This window comes from Giraffa tippelskirchi, chromosome 13, assembly GCF_054371585.1.
Source record: "Giraffa tippelskirchi isolate mGirTip1 chromosome 13, T2T-mGirTip1v1.2.pri, whole genome shotgun sequence".
In the NCBI taxonomy this organism is placed as follows: domain Eukaryota; kingdom Metazoa; phylum Chordata; class Mammalia; order Artiodactyla; family Giraffidae; genus Giraffa; species Giraffa tippelskirchi.
Window position 1 is genome coordinate 37815400 of NC_137287.1, and position 24956 is coordinate 37840355.

General features: G+C 51.9%; 1 protein-coding gene and 1 long non-coding RNA gene across 7 annotated transcripts in view; one reads left to right on the forward strand and one right to left on the reverse strand.

Moving 5' to 3' along the window:
* Positions 1-20252, forward strand: part of SRL (sarcalumenin) — a 37176-nt gene extending 16924 nt beyond the window's left edge. For 2 of the 6 annotated variants that reach the window (XM_081554911.1, XM_081554910.1), the window contains 5 exons: positions 8634-8735; positions 9862-9957; positions 13530-13646; positions 15276-15509; positions 17021-20252. In XM_081554911.1, coding sequence (XP_081411037.1) covers positions 8699-8735; positions 9862-9957; positions 13530-13646; positions 15276-15509; positions 17021-17832 — 1296 coding nt within the window. In that variant the 5' untranslated portion in view covers positions 8634-8698 and the 3' untranslated portion in view covers positions 17833-20252. Of the gene's footprint in view, positions 1-5896; positions 8513-8582; positions 8736-9861; positions 9958-13529; positions 13647-15275; positions 15510-17020 lie in introns of all 6 variants that reach the window. The other 4 variants (XM_081554912.1, XM_081554907.1, XM_081554908.1 and 1 more) reach the window with 4 other exon arrangements.
* A 1704-nt stretch (positions 20253-21956) lies between these two features.
* LOC145531729 (uncharacterized) lies at positions 21957-24928 on the reverse strand. Its single transcript, XR_014072694.1, has 2 exons — positions 23618-24928; positions 21957-22840 (listed from the first exon to the last, which is right to left on the reverse strand). It is a non-coding gene; the product is annotated as an uncharacterized LOC145531729 (long non-coding RNA).
* Between the last annotated feature and the right edge of the window lie 28 nt (positions 24929-24956).

Genomic DNA, 24956 nt, shown 5'->3' on the forward strand with positions numbered 1-24956 from the left:
ATTAGCCTTGACTTTAGAAGCTTGGCCAGGATGCCAAAGAACCTTCTGAGAATGCCTGCCTGCCGGGGCCCCTTGAGGGAGGGGTCCACAGAACGGCGAGGGAGAGGGCCTTAGGGTCCCCAGGGGGAGGCGGGCACTTCCCTCCTAAGTTCCTTTCCAGCATCAGTGTCTGTAAACCATCTGAAGTCTCACTTGTGAAGCGAAGGAACGAGGGGCCCTGAGCAGCGAACGTTTACTCCGTAAAATAAGGTCGAGAAAAAATGTGATGCCAGAGGGGCTGCTGCCATCTGCTCGGTCCAGGAGCATGCAGGGATGCAGAGGCGTCAGCCTGCTGCCCCAGACACGTGAACGTGGACGCCGAAGTGCTCTCTGCTGTACCTGAGGCACCGCCGGTGAGATGTCCAAGTGTCTGGACAGAGGACAGCCTGGTGAAAGACAGGGGACTCCCTGGGCACCCTGACCAGTATTCCTGGCTCCCGGGGGCAGACGTGTCTGGAGGTAGACGTGGAAAGGGATTGTGCCCCCGAGGACTTTTTTTTTTTTTTTTTAACGCATGTGCACCCTCATGTATGAGTAATGGTATTTCTTACCTGCGTGTGACTTTGGACTAAATGGCTTCAGTTCAAACGGATGAGAAGTCACATCGGCAGACGCTTAGAAATACGTGCTAAGAGACTCGGGAGCTTGGACCCGAGTTTACATTCTGGTCCATGAAGGGGTCAGCCAGAGCAGGCCAATCAAACAAAAGATCTTGGGTGCTGATCTCTTTTCTTCTGAGGTCCCGTCCCAATCTTAGATTCCCTGACACTTAGGGGTGGCCCGGAGCAGGCCTTCTCACATGCGGGTGTTCATTAGAATCCACCTTGTGAAACACCTGGATTCATACTGACCCAACCCTGGACACAGGGCATCTATGTCAGGAAAGCCCTACAGGGCTTGGATACCACTTGCCACAGGCAAGAGATCTCCGCGTTGTTTCTTGGTGAGAATGCTAGCCCATCCCTGGATGGCCTGTCAAGCCCACACTGGACTTTCCTGTGTCTGCTTCCTCCTTTCCAGAGAAGTGAAGAATCAGTTAATAATCCTTGCTTTCCCTGCTTAAGAGGAAGGCTAGGGGGTGGAGAAGAACACAGAGCTATTTGAGGGGAAGCGTGAAATTCAGCGTGAAGGTCAGATGGCCTCTAGCTCCCTGCCTGGCGGGCGCATGCTGATCAGCAAAGTGAAAAGATGCTGTTGGGGAGGCTTCTTGGGCTGTTGGAGGAAATGAGCAAGAGGAGGAATTCTCAGGGAAAAGGCGGGGGAGGCAGAATAGCGGTTGTCACACCCCGCTTAGGCAGTAGGGCAGTCAGACCCAAGGAGAGCTGGCTGGGCAGGAAGTACCAAGGGGGTGGCTATACCCTAGCACCTTCATCTCCCCTCACCCCCTAGGCCCTTCCATGGAACCCTAACACCGCATGGGACATGGTTTGCAAACTATGTAGGAGCAGAAAGAACTCCAGACTGAGGGCCATGACCTTGGGCTCTGTCCCAACCCTACCCCTCACCTTGAGCAAATCTCTAAAGCTCCCTGGCCAGAGCTTCCTCCTCTGTAATGGACTCACCAAGGCCCCCGGGCAACTCCACAGTAATCTGAGTCCCTGTAAAAGCATTTGGGAAGAGTTAGGAGCTGGAAAAAAAATCTGGTGTTTGGCAGTGGAGAGTGGAGAGAGGAACTGAGCCTGGGGCCCCCATTGAGGCTATGGGCAGGGGAGCAGCTGAGAAGCTGACCCCCGCAGAGAAAGGCTGATGACAGAGAGGGTGTCGGGAGAGAAAATAGAGCCAGTTTATGCTGTGCTCTGCTCTGGGGCACCTGTCGGGCTCAGGGGCCTTCCTTGATCTCCAGGGTTGAGCTGGGGGCTTGCTATTTGCATACGCTGACGTTAGCACACAGGCTTGCCCAGGGCCTGGGCAGCCGCCTTGGCAGCAGCACATACAGTGCGGTACTGCATGTCCTGGGAGAGACTGAGACCCATCTTACCAGGCTCTCAACCTGGCCAAGGGTGTCCTTGGTCCTCTGCGCCCCCACCCCTCCTCCGGGGCCACTGGGGGGCTTCCGCAAGAAGTTAAGGAAGTCAGGGTGGGTGGTAAGACACTGGATTTGATTCACAGAATTGAACTAAGTTTAACCAGAGGCTTTTGAAGCCTCTGAGCTGCTTCCAGGAGGAGAGATTGGACCCAGTGGCACAGCTGCTTCCTGGGCATTGAGCTCTGGAGACCCAATGGCACAGCTTGTTTCATTGAGAGACTTTCTCTCAGAGAAGTTATTTTTAGCCTGGGAAGGAAGATCATGGGGCATGAAGTCATCACCCTTGGTCTTTGTCACTGGAAGGGTGGGGGAAGCTTGGCACTAAGTCATAAAAACCAGGGAAGAGTATGGATGTAAATAAGGAAACACACAGACACACCTGACTTCCTGTCTAGGGCCAGGTGTGGAAATACACGGCAGTGCGAAGGTCATGTGTACCCCCAGAGTCTGGGGTCCTTATCTCCCTTCAGATGATGCAGCCCTCCCACTTCCACTGGGTCAGAGGGTGTTCTGAGAATAGCAGAAATGCTGCAGGTAGTCAGACACAGAGTCCATTCAGCCTGGTATCATCACCACCATCAACACTATCACATCACCATCACTATCACTGTCACCATTACTTTGGCCACTTGATGAGAAGAGCCGGCTCATTGGAAAAGACTCTGATGCTGGGAAAAATTGAGGGTAGGAGAAGAAGGGGGTGACAGAGGATGAGATGGTTGGATGCCATCACCAACTCAATGGACATGAGTTTGAGCAAACTCCAGGATAGTGAAGAACAGGGAAGCCTGGCATGCTGCAGTCCCATGGGGCCACAAAGAGTCAGACACGACTTAGCGACTGAACAACAACAGTCGCCATTATCATCCTCAGTACCACCATCATCATGACCAGCATCACCATCACTATCACCATCATCACCATCAGTTTGACCATCACCACCACCAGTATCATCACCATCACCACCATCTTCATTATCATCACCACAAGCATCACCACCATCATCAACAGCATTAACAGTAGAGGGTGACAGGGCCTGTTGAAAGGGGCTGAACTCCCCAAAGGAGAAGCCCTGACTACTGCTATTTCAAGGTTATATGCCAAGCCCTGGTAACCCCTCTAATTTGGACGCCTCCAGTGGGCACATGAGTGGAGAGAGGCCAGGAGCAGAAGCCTTGGGGTCAGGGTTATTTGGCCTTTCCCTTCTCCAGGGGAATCTTTGCAACCCAGGGATTGAACCCAGGTCTCCCGCATTGCAGGTAGATTCTTTACCAGCTGAGCCACAAGGGAAGCCCAAGAGTACTGGAGTGGGTAGCCTACCCCTTCTCCAGCAGATCTTCCTGACTCAGGAATTGAACCAGGGTCTCCTGCATTGCGGCGGATTCTTTACCAACTGAGCTATCAGGGAAGCCTCTGAGTAGAATCACCCCCCCCCAATTTTTTGGAGGGGGTTACAGTCCTGATACTGGGGCTACACCCTGGACTAATTCAATGAGAACCTTCAAGGAGGGGGAGAGGCGTGGGATCAAGAACCATGTGTTTCCATATACAGACAGTGGCGAGAACCACTGGTTTAGAGGCAGTTTTATGGGTTCAGGTTGACTAGTGCTTCTCCAACTGTAATGTGCAGCCAGTGAGTAGTTCAAATGCAGATCCTGAGTCAGTGGTTCTGGGCTGGGGCCTGAAAGTTGGCATCTCTACTGAGCTCCTAGGTGATGCTGATGCTGCAGGTGCCTGGACCACAGGCTGAGGAGTGTTGGGAGGGGTGTGGGGTGGGGTAGGGGGCGGGGGAGAACCCCACTGGGATCAGGTGATCTCCTTTGCAGTTCCGAAGTTAAATGGCCTCAGCCAGTTGCTAGCTGTGTGATGTTGGGGGCAAGGCATTCAGTGCCTCTGATTCCAGTCCTCTCATCTGAAAAATGGGGAAGAGTAAGACTTGTTTCACAGAAGCAAGCAAATAGAGTAAGATCAAGTTCATGTTTGATACACCAAGTGCTCAAGCATTGCCTGGCACACTGAATAGTTGTCCAAATGTATCTCATATGATATCTATATCTATATCTATCTTGCTGCTCAAAGGCCTGTCAATCTCTTGGGTTAAACCAAATTCCTGCCATAGATTTTTATTTCCCCAGAGGTTGGGGGCAGGGCAGATAGAGATTCTGGCAGAGGAATGAGGACTTACAGATATTCAGGTGATAATCAAAGAAAATTTTAATGAGTAACCTCCAGCTCCCCCACTAAGGGACCAGGAATTCCGAATGTACCCAGTCTCCCCGTGGACCTCTTCATAGAACTTTTCTGTGGGGGTCAGGCAGGGTCCCAGCCCTGGGAACAGAGGGAGGAGTAAGTCTTGTCTCCTGCAATCCAGGAGCCAGAGCAGGTGCATCCAGGGAGGGCAGAGGTACCAGTAGGAAGGGGCTCCCATGTGCTCCCCTCAACATAGCGTGGCATGGAAGGCCTGGACAAGGAGTGGGCAGTTCTGGGTTCCACTTGCCCACTAGCCACCTGGTGTCTTGGGCAAATCAAAGACTTTCTGTAGACCTTCAGCTCTGAAATCTGGCTGATAGTAATAAGGGAGGTGAATGGGGTCACAAACGTGAAGGGGGGAAGTGTTACATCAACATACGGGCTCCTTTATAATGAAAGGCACCCAAACTTCCCATCCTTCTGAATTTGATAGCAGATTGTGTCTGTGGGGATTAATGAGAAAATATTTGTGCTTGGCCCTTAAGAGGCTTCCCCAACTTTCAGGGAACAAGGGAGTGGGTACCCCAAGAAGTGGTTTTGCTTTGTGGGAGGCAGAGCTGGGCCAGCACTGAGGCAGGATGCTCCTTCCTCAGAAGGAGTCCTGTGAACCCACGGAGACCCAGGAGTGTTTCAGCGACCCTGAGGCAGGGCCCCCACTTTGCCCTCATCCCCATGTGCCTGCGATGTCCCACTCTGCAGGGCTCCTCCTTAAACAGGTCCCCACTTGGGTGGGAGGGCTCCCACCTCCCACCTCCCACCTTCTCTTATGACCCCACTGTCCAAATGCATCACACTCGTCCCTTGATAGAGGCTCCTGGCACATTCTGGGCCCCTACCTGCCCTCTGCTTTGTTCTCCCAGGGAGCCCCTGGCTCTCCCTTTAAAGCCCTCATCCCTTAGAAGTGGATCCCCTCGGAAGGGGTTGGTGAAGGCCATCAGGAAGCCCAGGCCTGCCTGCGTGGATATCTCCTCCTCTGGCCACACGTCCCCTCTAATCTAAGGTAGAGAAGCCAGCAGATGCCTGCCCTTAAGAGGACAGAGTTGGATGTGTGACTTAATAAGGTTGAGAGCCATAAGTAATCCCCCGAGTGCTGTGCCCCGTAACCCAAGAGGACCTGGCCCGCACGCACCTGTTTTCACTCCTTTGCTGGTAGCAATATAAAAAGCACGCTGCTTAATGACTCTAGGAACTGACCGGGGGTGGCGGTTCCCATCGGCCCTGTCTTGGAAAGATATGCTGGGCGAGCCAGGCTGCACGTGCCCGCCCGCACGGTTGAGGAAGGACTGGAAGGGCGGCGCCCAGCTTTCATCCCCCCGGGGGAGGCTGGAGAGGCTGGAGAGGCTGGGGCGGGGCTGGAGCGGGTCAGCTGCTCGCTCAGAGCCCGGGCTCGGGTCAGGAGCGGGGCACGCCCGCTCTGCCGGCCACGCGGGGCGGTTCCGAAGACCAGGGAGGGAGGAGCCCCACCGTCCCCGCAGGTCCACACCGCTCTCCCTCCGGGAGACAGGCTGAGATTTTAGAGTTGTGAGAAGCAAAGCGCGTGCCAACCCCTTGACACTGACCCCTCGTGTTCTGATCATCTAGAACTGCAAGTTTCCGCTTCGGGTGGCACAGAAGATGTTGACAATTTGTTGGAGAATCATTTCTCTGCCGGAGACGCAAGTCTAGAGGAGAAAGAAAGGGCGCTTCGGGCAGAGGCGGCCCCTGGAGAGACGCGCCCGCTCCTTCACCCCCCAGAAGGCGGGGAGGATGGGAACTCGGAGAAGACAGCCGCCGACGGCCTGGGCTCCAATCCCGATCCCGATCCCGAAGCCAGCGTCTCCAACGCCTCGGCCTCCGAGTCTGCTGCCCCCGGGGAACCTGCGGGGCCCGGGGCGGAAGATGCGGGCCAGCCGGGAGCAGCGAGCGCCCTTCCCCCAGGAGGGGAGGGGGAGCCCGGGGAAGAGGAAGGGGCGCGGGAGCTCAGCTCCAGAGAGGGCCCAGGACAGGAGGCGGAGGGACCGGCTGGGAGCGGCGAGGTCCCCGAGGAAGCTGCGGAGGCGCTAGGGGAAGACCCCGCGCAGGAAGCCGCGGCGGGGTCCCCAGAGCCTGAGGATGCAGGGGACTCTTCCAGCCAGGAGGTCGAGACGGGAGGGGAGGGCAGACCAGGGCCGGGTCAGGAGCCAGAAGTGCCTGATGGAGCCGCGGATGTGGACGCAGAAGCCGTGCAGAGGACGGAGGACCAGGCGGAACCCAGCTCCAGCTCGGCCGCGGCTGCGGAAGACGCTGCCGCGCGCGAAGAGGAGAGGGGCTCCCGGGAGCACCGACCCGCGGAGGGGATGCCCGCGGAGCACCCGGACGAGGCCTCCTCTGAAGAAGAGGAGGGTGAAGAATCCGAAGAGGAGAGCGGCGACGAAGAGGACAGCGGCGACGGGGCTAGTTCGGAAGAAGCCGGGGGCGCCTCGGAGGAGGAGGAAGAAGCCGAGAAAGAAGCTGGAGAAGGAGCCCAGGCGGCAGCGGGAAGCGCGAGCCCCGGGGAGGAGGGGTCCCCGGAAGAATCGCCCAAGGGGGCCGACGCGCAGGAGTTCGAGGAGGAGGGGCCACAGGGTAGGGGGGCGTCCCAGGGCTGCCCACCTCCCAACGCCCGGCACCTCGACGGAGGGGGCTGCTTCGGGCATCCTGGCGGCTGCAGTCTTCCCGGAGGTCTTGTATGTAGGGGCAGACAGGGACCCTCGGAGGGGGGCGGGAGAGCCTCCAGCCAACCCCGGGCGTCGTGGGGCAGAGGCCCCATGGGGGTTCCCGGCCCTCTGGGTGCCTCCAGGCTATTCTTTAATCACTTATCCCCACTTCAGAGAGACCCGCTGAGAACCTGCACCCTGGAGGGCCCAGAGGAACCTGGTTACATCCGAGTTAGGCCATCAGAAACCTATCCGTTAGAGTTCCTCTTTTAACACAGACCAGTGCCTAATCCCCAAGGACGAGGGACACAGGGGCAGAATTTGAAGCTGGGAGGCAGGCTGGTGCGTGTAAGGGGCATTGGGGGACCACGTTGGTCGGCTAGCTCCTGCGGCCTCCCCTTGAAGACTAGCTCATGTCAGGATCCTGATAAGAAACACTGGGCTGGCTGAGACACTAATGTCCAGCAGATGTCCGTCCGCAGATGTCTGTCCCGTAGATGAGTGGCTGGAGCAGCCACTCTCAGGGACAGGGTGGGGGGATGGAAGTGGGCAGGACCTAAGCTATTGGGCAGCATTAGAGGTGTGTCCAGCACTGGCCATGGCCTCATCCATTGAGTACACTGACCCGGACCAGGAATTGGCTTGTAGGATGGAGGCACTGGGGTCAATCTTCAGTTTCCAATGCAGGTTTCCTTGCAAAAACTTACTTTCCACACTGGTCGGGTACTTGCAATGGGGGACCCTTCCTCTGGCCTCCAGATCTGGGTCTGATCGCAGAAAGGATCACCCTGTCGAGGCACATTGATTATTCTCTACTCTCATCCCTCCTGGAACTGGTCTCCCCTTGTTCCCACAGGCCAGGTCCATCCTCCTTCCATCACCTAAAATTCTTCATGCATAATAAAAAAAAAATGGCTGTGATGTTAAGAGGCCTGGGAATATGAGCACCCCTCCCTGGGAGCTTCAGGTGGTCACGGGCACCTCTTGCTGGGTCAGAAGCAACAGTATACCCCCCTACTCCCTCCCCCCTCTCCCTACTCCTCTTCCGCTCCCCAAGACTCCCTGTGGCAGCTCTTCCTAATGAAATGCTCACTTGACCAAGCCAGTGGTCCATCTAGAACCTGAAAGGCTGTCTCCTATAAACCACTCCTCCTGTCCTGGATCTCAGCTCATAGGCAACCCTCAGGAAATTTCCTAACTTCCCCAGCTAAGATGTCATAGGCACACGTCTTAGGCCCTCCCAGCTTCTGGAATCTTTCCTCCCGAAGCCACATCGATGCCTGTAATTGTATTACTTTCCAGGTTACTTCTCCCCATCTCCCCGCAGACTGTGGAAAACTCCACATGGGCAGAGCTGGGTCGGGTTGGGGCACCGTGGCATTCACAGCACAATGCTCTGTGCCTGGCGCGTGTATAGTAGGTGCTTAGTCTACATTTGCTGAATACCTAAAATGGATCGTGGAGCTTCACAGATGTTGAGTTTGGATTTTCAAAGTCCCTCCTAGAGACAGAGCTCCGTGCAGTTGAACCTGGACCGGCACCGGTCAGCACTTGCTTGCGATCCTGCCCCACCCTGCCCACTCCCCAGCCTGCCTGACTGGAGGGAGCCCCAGAGCCAATGGCTCCTCACTCTGCCCTAACCCCATCTCTACTTCTTTCCCCAGAAGAGGCGGAGGATGTGAGTGAGGAAGCCCCACTGAGGGACCGCTCCCACATCGAGAAAACTCTGATGCTGAATGAGGACAAGCCAGCTGATGACTTCTCTGGTAACCAGAGGCAGGAGCTGTGTGGGGCCGGGTGGGGAGGGGAGAGCTCCGGGGCCAGTGGCCAGGCAGAGCCTCTGAGTCTGTAGCTGAGGCTGGCAGACACTCCAGGGGAGGAAGAGAGCCCTGGAGATGAAGGGAGGGGAGCACTTCTCTTTGTGGAGGAGGCTCTGTGAGCAGCGTCCAAGCTGGAGGGCTCTGGGTTGGCGGGAAGGAGGAAAGGCTATCTGAACAGAGGGACCAGTTGGGGATGCACATCGCAGAGCTGCGACCTGGGGACGGTTGTTGTTCAATTGCTCAGTCGTGTCCCACTCTTTGGAACCCCATGGACAGCAGCACGCCAGGGTACCCTGTCCCTCACTGTCTCCTGGAGTTTGCTCAAGCTTGTGTTGATTGAGTAGGCGATGCCATCCGACTATCTCACCCTCTGTCACCCTCTTCTCCTCCTGCACTCAATCTTTCCCAGCATCAGGGTCATTTTGACGGTGTTAGTATCCGAGTCGTGGCCGAGGGAAGGTTGTTCATCACACTGGCTTCAATTTTTACAGTTTATAAAGCCCTTTCGTGTCCAGTATTCCATTTCACCCTCATAATAATCCAAGGCTTTCAGCCCAGGGCTTTCTGTGTCCTAATCGATGAGCCAGTGAGAGCTCGGGGTGAGGCCAGGTCTGCTCTGGCAACAGCAGAAGACGGGCCGCTGACGGGCAGCTGGAGAGCCTGACCCTCGTGGCTCCGTATTCCCCTCTCCCTGCACCTCACCCCACGAGCACCTTCTCCCTGGAGCCACATTCTTCCCAAGAAGACACTTGGGGTGTCTGAATCCTCCCAGGGGCACCAGGGATGCGGTGAAGGGTGCAGGGCTGCAGTGGCCATGCCTGCTTGCCTCCGATCCTAAGGCAGGTAGTGGTAGGGGGCAGAGAGAAGGAGCTGGAGTTCCCAGCACCTTGAGGTAGCTGCAGGCCGAGGTGGTGCTGTGAACTGTTGAGGGGAAGGACCAGAGGGCTAAGTTAAAAAACAAAACTGCTGTGGCGACTTTCAGGAGTGTGTGTAGGGGGAATGCCTTCTAGACGGGGCCACAGCTGCAAAGCCCCTGCCTGATCCTTAACCCTTCACCCTTCTCTGCCCGCAGCGGTGCTGCAGCGGCTGCGAAAGATCTATCACTCGTCCATCAAGCCCCTGGAGCAGTCTTACAAATACAACGAGCTTCGGCAGCACGAGATCACAGGTACCAGCCACATCTCTCCCCTGAGCCCTCGAGGGAGGGAGGGTGGGAGACCTCAGTGACAAGGGCCAGCCTTTCCCAGCAGGTGTGCCCCTTGATCTACACAGGGATTTACATTTCCTCTGTGAGATTCATGAGTGCAGTTTGGGTTTCCAAAAGATGCCAACTTCCCAGCCTGCTGTCCTCCAGCCCCCACGGGGCTCCTCATTCACTTACAGATCGTGTCTTCTGTCCCCTGTCCACTTCCCATGGGTCTGGATTCTTTTAAAAATTGATTTTCAAAATCATGAAAAAATAAGATAAACTAGCAACCAAAAAAATTTCTGTGCAAAATAGTATAAGTTGAAAAATTAAAAAAAATCCCTGTCTTGATTTCCAGGCTCTCTGATTCCACTCTCAGAGATGCACGAGGCTACCGTTTCTCATCAGGGTTTCCAGACAGCACTGTGCTTCCATGCCCAAGGGTGTCTTTTCCTTTTTTTTTTTCAAAGATAGGATCACAGCACACAATTGGTCTTTCTGGTCTTTGTGAACCCACCACCTTAGATAGCATATCCTGTTGATGAACCACTGGTTGTTTGCCTCGTACCCTTTTTAAAGTGTTATAGACACTACTATAGTTGTTCCATATTTCACACAAGTATATTTGTAGGATATTTTTTTTTTTTTAATGCTGGAATTCAGCATTTTGATAGTTGTTGCCCAGTTGCCTTGGGTTGTCCTCTGTGTACCACAACAACAGGATAGAGTTCTTGTTGCCTCACAAGGCCATTTTAAAGTGTCATTTGTCTTGGAAACCTGTTGACAATGGCATCTAAGTGCTATTATTGTTCTAGTTGTTGTTTTTTAAAGGGGCAGCAGATTTAAAAATTCCTCTTTCACCTTTGATCACCTTTCTTTTATTAAAAATTTAATTTAATTAAAAATGTTTTATTGGAATACAGTCGCTTTACAATGCTGTGTTAGTTTCTACTGTACAGCAAAGTGAATCAGCTGTACATATACACAGATTCCCTCTTTTCCGGATTTCCTTCCCATTTAGGTCACTACAGAGCACTGAGTAGAGGTCTCCATACTATACACTAGGTTCTCATTAGTTATCTATTTTAACATAGTTTATAGGCTTCCCAGCTGGCATAGTGGTAAAGAATCCGCCTGCCTATGTAAGGGACACAGGAGACGTGGGTTTGATTCCTGGGTCAGAAAGATCCCCTTGAGGAGAAAATGGCAGCCCACTCCAGTAGTCTTGCCTGGAGAATTCCATGGACAGAGGAGCCTGGTGGGCTACAGTCCATGGGGTCACAAAGAGTTGGCGGACTGAGGAAGTGATCATGCATATAGGCACACACGCACACTTCAATAGTGTATATATGCCAATCCCAATCTCCCAATATGACCCATCCTGAGATGGGAATCTGATTAGCTTTTGAATGGGGAGTGAAATTGCACGTCCCTTCCTGTGTTAGTTGGCTGTTTCTACATCGTCTCCTGTGATGCTCTGATGGCTGTACGGGGAGGGGGTGTTGTAGGGTCTCCCTCATTCCTGCTTTACAGAAGGTGGACCAGAGGCTCAGAGAGAGGCTGGAATTAGGAGCACCGTCTCCTCCTTGTTTCATCATTCCCTTGCAGGCTTCTCAGAATGTGCAGGCCAGAGACAGCAGGCAGGTGGCCCGTGGGGATGGCACTCTGCACAGAGGGCGTCCCCGGGGCCTGGTCGCTCTGTCCAGGCTCCCCCGACCCCCTTCTCTTGCCAGTCTCCCGGCTCCTCCGAGCCCAGGGTCATCCTCCTGTGACCTCCTTCCTGGGTGCCATACCTGTATCCTCCTGCGTGTGCCAGTGCCGCCCCCTGCTGCAGGGAGCGGGAACAGCAGCTGGGAAAACCGGCGAGGTGGTCTCGCAGGGGAGCTGGAAGGCCCAGTTCCCCTTAGCGAGGCCTGGGCCAGGGAAAAAGACGCTCCTTGTAGGATCTCTGTGGCTGTGATTGGGGATTCCTGCCACCCCCACCCTCCTGTTCCTTCCTGCGCCCCAGCCAGGGGTGGTTGTTCAGTCATTAAGTCATGTCTGAGTTTTTGTGACCCCATGGACTGCAGCACGCCAGGCTTCCCTGTTCTTCACTATCCCGGAGTTTGCTCAAACTCATGTCCACTGAGTTGGTGATGCCACCCAACCATCTCATCCTCTATTGCCCCCTTCTCCTCCTGCCCTCAATATTTCCTTGCATCAGGGTCTTTTCCAGTGAGTCGGCTCTTCGCATCAGATGGCCAGAGTACTGGAGCTTCAGCTTCAACATCAGTTCTTCCAATGAATATTCATCGTTGATTTCCTTTAGGATTGGCTGGTTTGATCGCACAACGGACTTTGGGAAATTCTTATAGAGATGGGAATACCAGACATGGTCTCACACACGCATTTACTAAGCAGCTTGAGGACATGGGGGGGTGACTTTTCTCTGTATACCTTTTTATACTTCTGATTTTTGAATCAAGAAATGAGACCAATTAAAATTTTAAAAAATAACTGCAAGAAAGAAAACAAAACAAAACACCACAGTGCCTTCTGTGTTGAGGCCTTGCCTGCTAGGTTCAGAGGGGCCAAGATATCTGGAGAACTTTAGGTGCTAATTTGTGCAGGGCTGGGGACTTGCCTCGTGGTCCAGTGGTTAAGACTCCACGATTCCAGTGCAGCAGGTGCATGTTCGAGCCCTGGTCTGGAAACTAAGATCCCACATGCCTTGCTGCAGGGCCAAAAAAAAGTTGTTCAGGGCTGACCCTATGTGCCTTAAGGGCTGGAAGTCTGCAAGAGGCGATTGTGTCCCGTGTGGAAAGCCTCTCACTGTCCCCTCCCCATCCCTGGGATTTGAAAGCACTGGAGAATTCTGCTTTTTCTTCTCAGGGACCCACACTGGGGAAGCCCAGGCAGGGTGTTCTCCCCAACATGAGACAAGAACCCAAGAATTGCCGAGTCAGTGTTTGGTCTTGGACACGCAAACGTGTAATGGACTTTAGAGGCTGACATTTGAGACCGGCCCTGTTGCCTGGCTTGGGCTGAGCCTGAGGAGGGGTGTTGGGAGGTGCAGCTAAGCAGAGGGAGGCAGGGGGTGGGCAGCACCCGAGTCCAGACCATCCCAGAGTGTATAAACCTCTTCCATGACCATTTTTCTGTAACCAATCCAGGTAATGGCATTTTAGCCTCTCCTCGGTGGTAGCTCTCTCCTGCCCCTCTTATGAACGGTGCACCCCCAGATCTGAGCCTGGAGGTCTTCCCCCAGCATGAGCTCTGAGTCAGTGTTTGTTGACCTCAGTGGATCCCTCCCTCTCAGAGGCTGGTGTGCTGCAGGTCTGTGCACGGTCCAAATGCTGGTGTGCCACAGTCCAAATGCTATCTTCTCGTGGGTGCTAGCTGGGTCATTGCACTAACATAGCACAAGACGTGCTCCTGACCATGCCATGCTCTGCAGTCTAGGGTAGACACCCACAGCTCCGGATGAACTGTCTGGGGCACAACGTGAAGAACCCTGTCCCTCCACAGTGAGGAGCTTTGAGTTCATGTCCATGTCTTGTCCCTGCTGCCCTCAGATGGGGAGATCACGTCCAAGCCGATGGTCTTGTTCCTGGGACCGTGGAGCGTTGGCAAATCCACCATGATCAACTACCTCCTTGGCTTGGAAAACACTCGCTACCAGCTCTACACAGGTAACAGTGTGATTTTCTTGTGTGCCTGTTGGCATTTCAATGTCACATGTAAAAAGCATTGTGAAAAAAATGAAACATTTAGGGGCTGTAGTGTATGGCACAAAGTACCAGAAAAGAGATCCTGTACCCACTAAACTTAAGCTGTAATGCCATGGGGAAAAACTTGGAGATCAATGAGGTATCTATGGTTCAATATACAAAGATTTAAAGAGGTTGTGTTTAAAAACATATATATATATATATATATATATATATATATGTAAAGTCAGAAATGAGTTAAAAGAGTATTTGACTACACAGAAAGCTTTATTTTTTTAAATTATGGTATAGCATTAATATAGGGTTTCCCTGGTGGCTCAGTGGTAAAGAATCCGCAGGCCAGTGCAGGAGATTCAGGTTCAATCCCTGGTCCAGAAAAAGCCTTTGGAGAAGGAAACGGCAAGCCACTCCAGTTTTATTGCCTGGAGAACCCCATGGGCAGAGGATCCTGGTCAGCTACAGTCCATGGGGTTGCAGAGTTGGACATGACTTAGTGACTGAACAGCAACAAGTGTATAGCATAAGTGAAAGTGAAAGTCGCTCAGTTGTGTCCGACTCTTTGTGACCCCATGTAGTCCATGGAATTCTCCAGGCCAGAATACTAGAGTGGGTAGCCCCTCCCTTCTCCAGGGGATCTTCCCAACCCAGGAATCGAACCCAGGTCTCCTGCATTGTAGGCGGATTCTTTACCGGCTGAGCCACAAGGGAAGCCCAAGAATACTGGAGTGGGTAGCCTATTCCTTCTCCAGTGGATCTTCTAGATCCAGGAATCGAACTGGGGTCTCCTGCATTGCAGGCAGATTCTTACCAACTGAGCTCTCAGGAAGCCCAGTGTATGGCACAGGGAATATAGAAAACAACACTAGTAACTTTGTATGGTGACAGATGGTAACTGGACTTCCTGTAGAGATCATTTCTTAATGCATGAAAATATTGAATCATACTGTTGTACACCTGAATCTAACATGATATTGTAAGTCATTTGTACTTCAATTAAAAAAATAGGATCTGACAGATTAAAAAAAGAAAAATGAAAATACATATATATATCTTCAATATAGTAATGAAAATTATGTGCAAGAAACCAGCAGTTATACCCACGTTCACAGCAACATTATTTGCTATGGCTAAGAGGTAGAAACAACCCAAATGTCCATCAATTGATGATGGATAAAAAACATGTGTTCCATCTGTACAAGGGAATATTATTCAGCCTTAAAAAGGAATTAATTTCTGATACATGCCACAACATGGCTGAATCTTGAAGACATTATGCTAAGTGAAATAAGCTAGACACAAAACAACAAATATCATATGATTTCACTTATGTGAGGTCCCTAGAGTCATCAAATTCATAGAGACAGAAAGTGCAGGAGAGGAAATTCCCTGGTGGTCAAGTGGTTAGGACACAGCACTTTTCCTGCTGGGGAACTAAGATCCCACAAGCCAGGCGCCAAGGCCAAAAAATAAAAATAAATAAACACTAACTTCCATTCCTCCACCCCCCCCACCCCCAGTAATCTCTCCTGTGCTTCCTTTTGTGTTGCTGTGATGTGAGATGACTGTGTTCCTTCTAACCCGTGTGTGCAGGTGCCGAGCCCACCACCTCGGAGTTCACAGTCCTCATGCACGGGCCCAAGCTGAAGACCATCGAGGGTATCGTCATGGCTGCTGACAGTGCCCGGTCCTTCTCACCCCTCGAGAAGTTTGGCCAGAATTTCCTGGAGAAGCTGATCGGCATTGAGGTTCCCCACAAACTTCTGGAGCGGGTCACATTTGTGGATACACCAGGCATCATTGAGAACCGCAAGCAGCAAGAAAGAGGTAATTTAACCCTCATTTCCGAACAGCATGAACTCTATGTTAGGAAACTGTTCAGGCAGAGGATGGTAGGCAGACCGGGGCAGACCAGCATTGTCCAAGACTCGGGGATGTGTTCTTTGCTTCCAGCCCTTTCTTTATCATCACTGTGGTGCCTCCTAGGTGTGGGTACCTCATCCTTTTACTTCCCCGAGGAATGGTCTGGTTTGGAGGCTGTCAGCATCTTCCTGGGGGGAGGGCTGGCTTTCTTGCCAGGAGCTCCTCGAGGTCCCTGCTGTGTCTTTGGGATGCACAAGCTGTCCAGGTGATCAAGGGCCTGGACTGATTGGATCCCTGTCCAGGTGCACTTGACTTCTGGCTAACATGGGTCTGGGTTAAACCTGACCTTCAACTCATCATGGTCCCAATATTTGCTTTGCCAGACCTGCTTCAACATAGTCCTGTCTCAGACTTTCCAAATCCCTGCTTGCCTTCAGGTGGCAGGGGAGTGCCACTGAATGTCACCGTGATGCAGCGCCATCTGCAGAGATGAGTCATAATGGGGCGTTTGTCAGAATATATGAACAGATGGTGGATCTCAGTTTATGGTTATAACTCTCACTTTGTTATAACCAGATCCTGTTTTATAGCTAATAATAATATTATTGCTAATAATTATAGTAATAAATTAACCTTTATTGCACTCTTCTAACGCACTGGATAATTTCCATGCATAATTGGTTGATCATTGGAGGAACATTTCAAGACAGTTATCCCTACTCCTCCCATTTTGAAAATAAATTAAAGGAATTAGGATGTATTGATCACCTACCCTGTGACTGGATAGCAGTTTTAGTTCAGTGCTTTTCTGTGTTTCTAGCAAATTGTAATCTTTGTATCACCTTAGGTGGTGGTGTTCTTCTTGTCATTTTTCAACTAAAATGGTAAGGTTTAGAAGCACTTAATATTCAGTTGGTCAGTGACGGAGCCCAAATTCTAGTCCTGGTCTCGATGGCAGGTCCACATTTATTTCCCCTAAGTGATGCACCCTCTCTTTTATTCCTTCTAATTCCCTGACTTATTTCCTTAAACATCTTTGCCACTGCCCCAGACCTTCTCAAGCAGTGGGAAAAATCTCCATTTGGCAGAAGTGTTTTGTTTTCCTGGACCTTGAATTCCACTGTGGATTAAAACAAGGATCAGGCTGTTTTTGGTTTTTTTTTTTTTGGCTGCACTATGGGGCTTGCAGGATCTTAGTTCCCCAACCAGGGATTGAACCTGAGGACTCAGCAGTGAAAGTGTAGAGTCCTAACCACTGTACTGCCAGGACATTTCCCCAGGCCATTCTTGATTGAGGGTTGACAAGGAGCAGGAGATATGTAATGAATTCTTTAAAAGTCTTCAGAAACCCAGAAAATCCCTGATGTTCTTAGTCCCTTCAAAGCCACAGAATGGTCTGGTTCCGGAAGGAGGGGCAGGGGGCCTGGGAGTGGGTGGGGTCTGCCCAGCCTGACTTCTCACTCCCTCTCCCTAAGGCTACCCCTTCAATGACGTGTGCCAGTGGTTCATCGACAGAGCGGACCTCATCTTCATCGTCTTCGACCCCACCAAGCTGGACGTTGGTCTGGAGCTGGAGATGCTCTTCCGGCAGCTGAAGGGGCGCGAGTCCCAGATAAGAATCATTCTGAACAAGGCTGACAACCTGGCCACGCAGATGCTCATGAGGGTCTACGGGGCCCTCTTCTGGAGCCTGGCCCCGCTCATCAACGTCACAGAGCCTCCGCGGGTGTACGTCAGCTCCTTCTGGCCCTACGACTACAAGCCCGACACCCACCGGGACCTGTTTCTCAGGGAAGAGATCTCCCTCCTGGAGGACCTGAACCAGGTGATCGAGAACAGGCTGGAGAACAAGATCGCTTTCATCCGCCAGCACGCCATCCGGGTCCGCATTCACGCCCTCCTGGTGGACCGCTACCTGCAGACGTACAAGGAGAAGATGACCTTCTTCAGCGACGGGGAGCTGGTCTTTAAGGACATCGTGGAAGACCCTGATAAATTCTACATCTTCAAGACCATCCTGGCCAAGACCAACGTCAGCAAGTTTGACCTTCCCCACCGCGAGGCCTACAAGGACTTCTTTGGCATCAATCCCATCTCCAGTTTCAAGCTCCTGTCCCAGCAGTGCTCCTACATGGGAGGCTGCTTTCTGGATAAGATCGAGCGGGCGATCACCCAGGAGCTCCCCAGCCTTCTGGGCAGCCTCGGGCTGGGGAAGAACCCAGGTGCTCTCAACTGTGACAAGACAGGGTGTGGCGAGACCCCAAAGAACCGTTATAAGAAACCCTAGGTGGCTGCGTTGCCATTCTCGGGCTCCCGTCGCCGTCGGTGAATGAGCTTGTGTCCTGACTGTCCGAGAAGTCCTGGTTTATTAACCCTTTGAGCCACACTGGCAGGAACTGTTGCGCATTGGAGACGGGAGTTAATTGAGGCCAGTGGTGGGGGAAGGGGTGGGTCGAGGGGGGGAGTGGAAACTGTGAATTAGGGCCTGCTTGTCTTGTTGCTTCAAGTAGGGGCCTGATTGAGGCGTGTCAGGCCACACCTGCTTTTCCTGGGTCCCCTCTCGGTGGTGGTGGGGGGGACAGAGAGCAGCTAAACTCTAGTGTAAACTGAATTAACGAGCATCACATGGGCTAAAAGCAGCTTAAGTTCCTTTTTCCCTGATCAGCTGAGAGGCTAGAGAAGACTTGAGTTCTGCAGGGCTGTCTGCTCCGTGCACGCGGCTGCCTTCCATACAGTCTTCTGTCTGTCCCTAGCCCTCGTCAGCCTCCTGAACTTGGGTTGGCTTCACAGGAGATGATCTCTTGGGTCTGAATCAACTTGGGTGTTGAGCCTACCCCCGGGCCCTCTCCCCTGTTTCTGCAAGGGGCAGGGAACGGTTTGGGATACCAGGATGCTGAGAGAGAACAAGCGCTTCCCAGGCCAGTTCTCTGGCACCTTCTAAGCCAGATGGAAGCTCGGTCCCTTTCTCGGCCCCAGGAGGAGGGTGACTGTTCCATATGTTCAGGTCATTTCCTTGTTGGAAGTGACTTCAGTGAGAGTCCCGGCAGGGCTCAGAGGGTTAATCGGTTTGCAGTGTGTCTTTGTCTATTGCATGTCTTGGAAAACTCAGACCCTAAAGGCTTTGGGTTTCAGAGGGGACAGTGGAGAGCTTGCTCCTGCTGTTGCCACAGCTTCTCCGTGGAGACACTCAGCACAGGAGTCGTTCCTTCCCAGTTTTCATCACATGGCTTTTCCTTTCGCTTCTCCATTCCCTGATGCGTCAACACTTGAAACTCAGCGTAATTTCTGGGGAGTCAGAAACAGCACCAGCCACTCGGTGCCGCTGGCAACCCAGGCCTGACTGTCAGTTTCCCACCTGAACTTGATGCTGATGCCCACCGAGTGCATAGCAGGGGCGCCTGGCCTTCCAGTACCAATGAGTGTGAATGTGTGTGTGTTACGTTGTCCAAGAGAGATTAGGGAGATGACAGATGCCTGAGGGCACAGAGGAGGAGCAAGCGGTAAGTCCTGCCTGCCTGGTATGCCCCCACAGAGGGCAGGAGAGGACGGAGGGACGGGGCACGGAGGGAAGAACATGGAGGGGACAAGCCTTTTGATGGAAGATGGGTGGGTGACGAGTCTAAGTCTAGGGGACCCGGCCTGGCTGCCCCTTCCCCCCCAACCCAGGGCTTCCTTCTGCCTGTCCTGGGAGTCAGCTGTCTTGGGGGACTTCCCCAAGAGACCCCGCCAGCACCAGAGAGTCCCCCGGACCCAAGGGAAAGCCAAGACAAAGGCAGAGGGAGAAGTGCCCTGAGGGTCAGGCAAGGAAACAAACTGGCACATTGGTGACCACGTTAGACTCACATAGAGATCTGCAGTCTGGAATTCCTTGAGGTTCTTGGAATTATCAGCACTCTGGCACGTGCTGCCTCAGAAGCTGCTTCTTCTGGCTCCTTTGGAGGATCTAGAACCTCCCACAAGAAGACCTGTGGCCCCACCGCCTCCAGGACATGTTTCTAAGGACAGAGTCAACCAGAGAAGACAAGTCTGTGGGGGCATCCAAGGAGCCTGGTGACCAGCACCCGGGGAGCTGCTTCCTTCTCATTCAAAACCAGCCCTGGCCGTGTCTCTCCATCCTTTACGCTCTCAAGGGGCTGCCCTCCCACCTTGCTCCTTAATGCCCCTTCGCCCCCTCGGCTACTTTGGGCATTTCTGTTTTCCCAACGCAGAAGGGCAAGAAATAGTGCAGAACTGGGCATCGTCGTAGCTGCCGAGGTCAGCACTGCTTTGGGAGCAGCAGCTGGAATGAGATGAACACGTTCATACGGTATTTATATTTCTGGGGGTGCGTGTGACATTATCAGTGATCTTTCCCCCCTTTTCTTTTCTCCATTCAGCTTCCTTTTCTTACTCCTTCTGTTCTGCTGTTCACCCCTTGACTTCCCTTCTCTCTAACTTCCCGCAGGCTTGTCTACCAGCTGGGGCTTTGGGCGCTATTTGGTGCTCTGCTCTGAGGAGGTGGATTTCGAGCAGAATTCTTACTCTTTGGGTGGGGGTGGGGGATCGTGGGGAACTGGGTGGGGTGTCAGGAATTCCCTAGGAGGAGTATCTGTGAACGTTTGTGCCTGAACAGTTGCTGTTTCTCTCCAAAGCGGAATCTTTCCAGTGCTCTTTCCATTCTGAGTTCATCAGGGAGAAACTCTCAATAAAGTTCCCATCTCTCTTTAACACCTCGTACTGTCTCGGTGCCTCCAACCTGTGTAATCTCTCTCTCTCTCTTTTAAAAATTTTTAAAGAATTTTGGCTGTACCCTATGGCATGTGAGTTGTTAGTTCCCTGACCAGGGATCGAACGCACACCCTCTGCATTGGAAGGCAGAGTCTTAACACTGGTCCGTCCCCAGTATAAACTCTTTTTCTTCCTTTTATCCAGTAGAAGGGCTTCCCAGGTGGTCTAATGGTAAAAGAACCTGCCTGCCAATGCAGGAGACATAAGAGAACTGGGTTGTATCTCTGGGTCAGGAAGATCCCTTGGAGAAGGGCATGGCAATCCACCCCAGTATTCTTGCCTGGAGAATCCCCATGGACAGAGGAGTCTGGTGGGCTACAGCCCATGGGGTTGCAGAGTGGGACACGACCGAAGCAACTTAGCAAGCACGCATGCACGTACTGATTTTATGGAAGACAAATCTTTTTTAAGAACATTTTTCGGTTCGTAGCAAAACTGAGAGGAAGGCAGAGGTTTCCTACATGCCCACTCCCCACAAGGCTCGCCAATTATCTATGCCCCCCTCGACAGTACATTTGTTACAACTGACGATCCTGCATTGACACACCATAGTCACCTAGCTCTGAATCTGCTTATGGGGCAAGCAAATGGGCACTGAAGTCCCTTTTATAAGGATTAGCCAGAGCAACTTCATGGTCACGTTTAGGAGAAAGTACTGAATAAATCTGGGGTAACCATGGGACTGTATGAAATCCAAGGTGGAGCTGAGACCACCTTTAAATTAAGTCTGCAGTCAGGATGATAGGAAAATCAGAAGGGTGAAACACAGAAAGCAAAATCAAGGATCATTCTAAACACAGCCTGATGACATGAGGGACGCTGTGAATTGAGGGGGTGTCTACAGCTGTGTGTATGCCTCCCCCGAATATTTGGGGGTTACAGGTAGCTGTATGTATAAGGGACACACAAACACTTGTGTGTAAAGTCTATGTGTGGGTGTAGCGGCTCAGCTACAGATGCACATGTGGGTCTGGGGTGGTGAAGTAATTGTATGAACAGTGTGAGGATTTCAGATCATGGGAGCATGTGTGCAGGCAGATGTGTGTGTGGGGTGAACTGGGTGCCCAACCCAGGGTGGAAAACCAGGAAGATTTGGCCCAAGGAGGACATCGCAACTGTCCCCAAGCTTTACATGTGTATCCCGAAGTCTGAGCCTTGTGACATTTCAAGCCAACTTCTCTTTCTCTCTTTTTTTTTTTTAAAGCCAATTCCTTTTTCCGTGACGTAAGCTCAAGCTTTCCTAGCCCAGAGAAACTTGAATTTTTCTTTAGAAGACCATAAAGGCAATAAAAAAGAAGCCTAAGAGAAACAGAAAAACGATGGTAGAGCAATGCAGCAAAGGAGGATTGAACAGGTTCTGAAGGAATCCCTTGTGCCAACTTCTTATCTGAAGGATACAAAAATGACACACATAAAGGAACATATTCTGTGTCTGCCTACACTGTGGAACCTTTCTCTGGTTTACCGTATGTCAGTGGGGAAGGGAAACAACTTCTAGAGCACTCGTTGTGCCAGGATACAGGCTATAGACCTACAGACATTACCACTCTTAAGGTTACCTTAAGATAATGCCTTAATTTTAACAGCTGTGTGCCACGCCACATCGAGTGCTTAATGTGCTTTATTTCTTTTCCTTTTTCCCCCTTTTCTTTTTTTTTTTCTGGGCTGCATTGTGTGGCTTGTGGGATCTTGGTTCCCCAACCCAAGCCACGGCAGTGAAAGCGCTGAGTCCTAAGCACTGGACCGCCAGGGAAATCCCTGCTTCATTTCATGTAATCTTCAAAATAACCCCACGGGGAAGGAGCCATCCGGCACAGACAAGAGCACAGGCTCTGGAGTCAGCGCTTGGGATCCATCCTGGGCTCCACCACGTACTAGCTGGGCAATCCTAGGCAAATGTCTTAACTTTGTGCTTCAGTTTCCTTACCCATAAAATGGAGATGTTAATAGTTCTTCTCTCGTGAGGTTGTTGAGAGGATTAAATGACTTAATGCAACATGCTTGAAATAGTACAGAGCCCACAGAAAGTATTCAGTACATGTTATTACTATTATTAATCATACTTTACTGAGGAGGAGACTGATGGTTAGAGTGATTGGGATGATGGCATGTGTATTTGGGAGGGCCAGACTTCTATCTGAAGTCTGATTCACCCTACAGGTCATGCTAGGTTACTTGCCCAGGGTCACATTTGGTGACATTGTTCTTTTTGATCCCTTTTCCTCCTCTTCATAAACTGTCTAAAATGTTTGGTCAGTACCTTGACGCTTGTAAGTAACAAAACCCATCATTAGAAAGATTATTGAGGATTATTTCCTGAACAACAACAAAATATTAAAAGAAAAAAAACTTTTTTCTTTAATTCCTTAAAACACTTTAAAACCTTTAATTCCATTTCAGTTTGATCTCTACCATGATCACCTTGTATTAATAGATTTGGCAGGTATATTTACTAACCTTAAATTCAAATCCAGCCTGGGGAAACTGCATATCCAGAGAAGTTAGGTCCAAGTTCACCCCATTAAAACCTGACAAACCAAATTAAAAGGCCAATTTTCTATCCATCTCGCTATTCTTTCGACTATATTCTATCATACTGACTTGTGTTAATCTGGAGCCTAGGCCAAATTGTGATAGTACATTTTTCTGATACACTGAAGAGTGATTTTGTATTTGTGAAGACTGCAAAAAAAAAATTTGTTGGTTCTATTTCCATTTTATCCAAACTTCTGGATTTTTCTCCCACCACCACTTCAAAAGCCTTGGAATTCTCACATATTTATTCAGGCATAGTCTCTGCCCTGGGGGAGCCAACAGTTCGATTAGGGAAAGAGTCATGGAACCCGAGTGACCACAGAAGTTCTCTGGGATGAAGTGACCACATTTTGTAAATCATTCATGGGGACACATGGTCTGGCAGAGGATTTTTTTTTCTCATTTGAAAATGTAATTATTTGAAAAGTCTGACCAATGCATATTGACTGTGAAATTTATTTTAGCATTCAATAGATTCCCTTTGTTGAGAATCTGTTTACATCACATCAGGACTCTCCTGAGAAGACTGAGACAGCCAGGGGGTTACTGAGCTTGGGAAGGGAATTCTAGGTACACTTTGAGGGATGGTGGGATTGGAAGGTCAGAGACCAGGGGTATGGATCCTGGGGGGAGATCAAAGGCCCAGGCTCAGAAAGGAAGACATCTGTGTGTCCAGCGAGGAATCAAGGTGAGATGAGGTGATTTAGGGGAAACCAGCACTTTGCTGACAAAGGTCCGTATAGTCAAAGTTAGGGTTTTTCAGTACTCACGTGAGGATATGAGAGTTGGCCGAGTGCTGAAGAACTGATACTTTCAAATTGTGGCGCTGGAGAAGATTCTTGCAAGTTCCTTGGACAGCGAGGAGATCAAAACAATCAATCCTAAAGAAAATCAACCCTGAATATTCATTGGAAGGACTGATGCGGAAGCTGAAGCTCCAATACTTTGGCCATCTGATGTGAAGAGCTGACTCATTGGAAAAGACCATGATGCTGGGAGAGATGAAGGGCAGGACGAGAAAGAGGGCGACAGAGGATGACATGGCTAGATAACATCACCGACTCTATGGACATGAGTTTGAGCAAACTCCAGGAGATAGTGGACAGAGGAGCCTGGTGTGCTGCCGTCCATGGGGTCGCAGAGTTGGACTTCACTTATCAACAACAACAAAGCAATTAAATGGAAGCCCAAGGAACCAGGGTTTGAAGTCACTCCATTTCTGAATATTGAAGGCCATGAAGAAGGAAGTTCTTGCAGGCAGCAAATGGGCGCTGCCTGGAGAGGTGAGCGCTTAGCATACAGGGGCCTGCTTTGGCTACCCAGTATCCCCTGGGCAATGTCCCCTTCCCCCAGTGATTCATGGCCTGATGAGTGGGGGATACTGGGTCTCTGTCCTCCCTGCCCCTGCCCCATTCCTAGGAGCTGAGAACCAGGTGCTGGAGCCTGGTAAGGAGGCCGCAGGAAGAGGCCCATCCCATCAGTCCTGCCCTACTCAGGAACCCCCGTGGGGCCCTGGACCCCTACTAGTGCCTACACCCAAATCTATGTCCCTTCTCTGGCCCCCTGTGACGTTTTGGTCACTCCAGCCCAGTTAACCAGGGCCAGCGGACAAGAGGACAGGAAGGCCTGCATGACAGGGCAGGACGAGGACATGGGGTGCTCCTGGCCCCGGGGTCTCAGATCATCCAGTGAGGTGGGCTCCTGGTGGGGTCGGGGGCCACTTATAGTGTGGGGACGGGTCTCCTGGACCAGCGCCCTCCGCGTCTGGGGACCTCAGGGTCTGCGGCCTGAATCCGCGGTCCGAGGTCAACGTCATGACTGGAGGGCCTCAGCCTTGGCCGGTTCATTCCCCCATTCCCTTCCCCCAGCCTCCCCCGCTCCCCGCCACCTTTCAGGGGAAACCAGGGCCCGGGCAGAGCAATTCTGGACCGGGGTCATGAGGGTAGGGGAAGGGGCGCCTGGTGGAACTTGGCCTGGTCCCTCAAGTCCGGCTCCTAACGCGTAAATGGCTATCCCCGAGAGGCTCGTCACCCCGACCCTGAGGGTTACAGCGCGCCGCCGCGGCACCGGGACCCGTCGGAGCCTAGCCTGTGGGATCCCGCCCCGCGC